At 51.8% G+C, this 5,084-nt stretch overlaps 1 protein-coding gene across 1 annotated transcript; it reads left to right on the top strand.

Annotated features, from left to right (window-relative positions):
• Window positions 1-2,627: 2,627 nt before the first annotated feature.
• LOC146754359 (uncharacterized) lies at window positions 2,628-4,486 on the top strand. Its single transcript, XM_085527689.1, has 8 exons — window positions 2,628-2,777; window positions 2,892-2,948; window positions 3,115-3,171; window positions 3,309-3,368; window positions 3,450-3,514; window positions 3,720-3,795; window positions 3,996-4,042; window positions 4,196-4,486. The coding sequence occupies exons 1-8, from the start codon at window positions 2,706-2,708 to the stop codon at window positions 4,395-4,397; spliced, it is 636 nt and encodes a 211-aa protein (XP_085383815.1). The 5' UTR covers window positions 2,628-2,705; the 3' UTR covers window positions 4,398-4,486.
• The last annotated feature ends 598 nt before the right edge of the window (window positions 4,487-5,084 follow it).

Raw genomic sequence — 5,084 nt, 5'->3', positions numbered from 1 at the left:
AAGCTCAACAACTCCTCTCTTTGGATCGTGGCATCTCCTTTAAAATAAGGGGCTTTGGAAGCTGATCTGTGACCCCAAATCCCCCCAAATGACCTCAAAAGACACCAAATGACCCCAAATGACCCATAAATGACCCTAAAGCCGTGGCCATGGTGAAGCTGAGAAAACCAACACAGGAATGTGACACGCCAATGGGTTCTATTCCCTTTATTGCGGGGCTGGGTGCATGGGGATTGCTGCATCAACCCACACACCCAGACAAGCAGTGACTACCCACTGGTAGGCATAGCCTATCCGTGGTCATTCATTCCATTGATAGGCATAGCCTATCCATGGTCATTCATTCCATTGATAGGCATAGCCTATCAATAGGCTACCATTGATACCATTGATAGGCATAGCCTATCTGTGGTCATACATTCCATTGATAGGCATAGCCTTTCTGTGGTCATTCATTCCAAGAACATGGGCAGAAATTCCAAGCATTAATTAACATTTCTGATGGTGGTGGGATGAATGCTAATAGCCATTCTTGCTGTAAATGCCCAACCCTTTAAAGGAGGCTGCCCAGGGCGGTTCCCGCTGATGTTACATCCACCTGAGGCATCTGTTCTGCCATCTTATCTTCAACACCAGCACATTTCTACTTTCTAATCTTCCCTTGACAGCAAACTCTGTGGCCACCTCCCAGTTCTGTTCCTGAGCTGACATTAATGCCAGCCCTTTGTCCTTCAGGCTGTATCTGCCCAAGTTGTGCAAGAGGCTATCCGCAAAACATAAAACAGCTGCTCTCATGATTCACAACCCTAAACCTGACCCAAACGCTATCCCAAACACTAGACCAAACCCTAACCCTAATCGAACGCCTAAGCCTAAAACAAACCCAACATAGACACAAATCCAAACCCCAAACCTAAAACCAACCCTAAAGAACCCAAACCCAACAGAGACACAAACCCAAACCCCAAACCTAAACCAACCCTCAAGAACCCAAACCCAACAGAGACACAAACCCAAACCCCAAACCTAAAAACAACCCTCAAGAACCCAAACCCAAACCCACGAAAACAAAATCCAAACCCCAAACATAAAAACCTTAAAGAACCCAAACCCAACAGAGACCTAAACCCAAACCCCAAACCTAAAACCAACCCTAAAGAACCCAAACCCAACAGAGACACAAACCTAAACCCCAAACCAAAAACCAACCCTACCCCAAACCCAACATAGACACAAACCCAAACCCCAAACCTAAAACCAACCTAAAGAACCCAAACCCAACAGAGACACAAACCCAAACCCCAAACCTAAAACAAACCTCAAGAACCCAAACACAACAGAGACACAAACCCAAACCCCAAACCTAAAAACAACCCTACCCCAAACCCAACACAGACACAAACTCAAACCCCAAACCTAAAACAAACCTCAAGAACCCAAACACAACAGAGACACAAACCCAAACCCCAAACCTAAACCAACCCTCAAGAACCCAAACCCAACAGAGACACAAACCCAAACCCCAAACCTAAAAACAACCCTCAAGAACCCAAACCAACAGAGACACAAACACAGACCCCAAACCTAAAAGTAACCCTAAATGACTCAAACCCAATATAGACACAAACCCAAACCCCAAACCTAAAAGTAACCCTAAATGACCCAAACCCACAATAGACACGAACACAAACGCCAAACCTAAAACCAACCCTCAAGAACCCAAACCCAACATAGACACAAACCCAAACCCTAAACCTAAAAACAACCTTAAAGAACCCAAACCCAACATAGACACAAACCCAAACCCCAAACCTAAAAACAACCTAAAGAACCCAAACCCAACATAGACACAAACCCAAACCCCAAACCTAAAAACAACCTAAAGAACCCAAACCAACATAGACACAAACCCAAACCCCAAACCTAAAAACAACCTAAAGAACCCAAACCCAACATAGACACAAACCCAAACCCCAAACCTAAAACCAACCCTCAAGAACCCAAACCAACAGAGACACAAACACAGGCCCCAAACCTAAAAGTAACCCTAAATGACCCAAACCCAACAGAGACAAACCCAAACTCCAAACCTAAAAACAACCCTCAAGAACCCAAACCCAACAGAGACACAAACCCAAACTCCAAACCTAAAAACAACCCTCAAGAACCCAAACCCAACAGAGACACAAACCCAAACTCCAAACCTAAAAACAACCCTCAAGAACACTAAGAACCACTTCATGCTTCTTTGATCCTCCAGAACCCTTCCAAACCAACCTGTTCTGTATTTCCTCAGATCTCCACGGACTCTTCCAACACAAACCCTCCTTGCAGTGCTAAGATTGTCAAGGATCCTCCCCCACAAACCCTTCTATACTTCCATTTTCATTAAGGAACACCTCCATCCACACCATCCTACAGTCCTGTGACCTTCCAGGACCCTTCCAACACAAGCTGGTTCTTTGATCCTCAAGGAGCCTCCATCCCAAACACAAACCATTCTCTGGTTCTTAATGACCTTCAGGGACTCTTCCAGCACAAACCATGCTCTGTTTCTGTGACCTTCAAGGTGACATCACAATGACACGCTGACCTCATAGAAGCCCCGCCGGGGTGGGGTAGGGGCAGTGGGTCAGCACCGAACCTGCCGGCCCCATTCTGCAGGCGGTGCAGGTCCTGCAAGGAGCTGTGCGAGTGGTGCAGCAATGCGGGCCCAGTTTGCCAGTGGAACATTAACAGCGCTGCAGCGCGTGGAGCTGCTGCAGGAGCTGGAGCAGGTGAGCACTGAATGGACGGGCACAGAAGGGCCAAGCTGCCGGCTGGAGGGCACCCTGCCCATGGCATGGCAGCAAAGGGCCGGGGGACAACGCTGCTCCTTTCCCCTCCCACAGGCTCATGAGCGGATCATGGAGAACCGCACGGCCACAGCCAGGGAGTCTTTGTTGAAGGTGAGGAGATGCTGCTGTGTGGTGTGGGGTGGGAGAAGTCCCCTCATGTGGGTCTGCAGCTCCAGCCCTGCAGGTCCTGCTTGCCCCGATGGAGGAGGCAGGAGGGGACGGAGCCCCATGGGAGCACCGGTGCCCTGACAGCCGCTGCTCTTCTCCTTTCCCACAGAATGCCCAGCAAATAAGGGCTGAAAGAACAGCTGCCCGTAAAGAGGAGCTGGAGCAGGTAGGGGGCAGTGAGGGCTCGTCCTCACAGCTCAGCATCCTCACGCCTCTGGCTGTGCAGGAGGACCTCGGTCCCAATCCCTCGGGTCCATGGGACCCAACACAGCCACCCCTCATGGCACACGTGTTGTCTTGCAGGAGAAGCAGCTCATTGCCCAGCTGGAAGAGCAGCTGAAGGCTCAGACAATGGAGATCGAGGTAGGGTGGTGGGATGAGGGGAGTGGTGGGGTCTGCCCACCCCCATGTTGTGGACCTGGAGCTCATGTTTTTGTCTTCCAGGTGCTGCGCAGGGAGAAACAGCGCCTGCGAGAGGAGCGGGAGGAGCTGGAGCTGGAGGGTGCCTGGTGAGTGGGATCCTGCACCCCACACCTGCACACAGGGGTCTCTGACACACCTGGGGCAGCAATGGGACTGCAGTGCTGCTGGAGATGGGGCTCTGGTTCCTGCACAGTGTGGCAGAGCAGCCCCATCCCAGCCCTGGGGGGAGGGCACACAGTGTTTGGGAGCCCCCTGTGGTGATAGACTCCAACCAAGCCTTGTTGCCCACAGGCAGCAGCATCAGATGGAGATGGAGGTGGAGTGTGAGCCTGGGGCTGTGCTGCCGGAGCTGGTGGAAGTACAGCTGGTAAGGAGCAGAACACACAGCACCCTCATCCCATCCAACAGGGGTCTCCCCATCCAACACTGGTCTCCCCATGCAATGGGGTCTCCTTGAGGACAGGGCTCCTTACAGCACTGTAGTGCTGCTGGGCTCCCGAGTCCTGCATGATCCCCCTGCTGTGCAGCAGACCCTGACCTCCATCTCTGCCCCATCTTCACCTACAGGAGAAGAAGGAGCGGGCAAGGAGACGTGGGTTCTCCTTCTGGATGCAGTGAGTATCCCCTCATTGCTCTTTGCCAACAGCAGCTGGGTTCCCATCAATGTGCTGATGGCCTGGACCCCTCTGCAGCCCCTTTGGCACCATATGGGGCTGTGCTGCCATGGGGCACAGACGCCTCATTCCCGACCCTCTTTCACCCCACAGGACCATCTGCCTCATCTTCGTCTGCCTCCAGCTGCTGCTCATCGCTGTGCTGGGCTCTGCCCTATTTTACGCCCAGCACTATGACCAGGAGCTGCTCTATCGGCTCCTGCTGCGGGTGCTGCCCCAGCCAATGTACGCTTCCGTGGCGTACTTTGCAAGCAGGACCCTGCGTGTGGTCTGTGATGGGCTGCTGCCCATCTGACCACCCAGCTCAGTAACCCCTCCCAGCTCGGGGCTGCGTGCTGGGGCACGGGACAGGGCTCTGTCCCCACGGAAGGGGCCTCTCCTGTGCTCCTGCCCCCAGGCACAGCAGTGGGGCAGTGATGGCAGGCGGCTGAGTGCCACCACGTTGGATTTGTTGGAAATCAGTCTGGACTGTCATCGGGAGTCGCTGTCAAACAACAAACCTCTGATGGCCCATCAGACTGAAGATCCGCACCCGACAGCAGGATGTGAATGGATCTACCAGCGCTGAACCGCCTCGCTTTGCTGCCTCTCTGTCCCTCCTTCCCTTTCTTCTGTCTTTACTCTTGGTCGTCTTTCATTCTATGGCTCATCAGAGCAGCCATGGCCTATAAGAACGGTCTCTAATTGTAATTAGCCCATATTAACCCATTAGCCAATGTTACCCCCAATTGGTTGTTGTTAGTTGTTAAGAAAGCCCTCAATAAAATCCATATCTATTATTCCCCTCACTTTGGAGTTTGGGACCCTTTGCTTTGGAGATGGGGAAAGATTCCCCCCTTGAAAAGCACAGAGTGAGAGCAGACATAGATAGGAAGAGAGATGGGATGGGCAGCATCCATTCTGCACTCAGATGCTGCTTGGTCTGCATGCTTCTCTTCTGCTTTTATATGAAGTTCACACATGAAGATTATATATGAAGTTT

Source organism: Coturnix japonica, chromosome W (genome assembly GCF_054131305.1).
Source record: "Coturnix japonica strain WE chromosome W, WE-NBRP24, whole genome shotgun sequence".
Lineage (NCBI taxonomy): Eukaryota > Metazoa > Chordata > Aves > Galliformes > Phasianidae > Coturnix > Coturnix japonica.
Note: the sequence above shows the minus strand (reverse complement) of the source record. Positions and strands in the feature narration are given on the sequence as shown.

Excerpts from the sequence above, each read along its gene's own strand:
- LOC146754359 (XM_085527689.1), top strand. The coding sequence starts at position 2,706 with ATGCGGGCCCAGTTTGCCAGTGGAACATTAACAGCGCTGCAGCGCGTG. Across the intron at positions 3,172-3,308 it reads GTAAAGAGGAGCTGGAGCAG|GAGAAGCAGCTCATTGCCCA; the intron begins GTAGGGGGCAGT and ends GTTGTCTTGCAG. Across the intron at positions 3,515-3,719 it reads CTGGAGCTGGAGGGTGCCTG|GCAGCAGCATCAGATGGAGA; the intron begins GTGAGTGGGATC and ends TGTTGCCCACAG.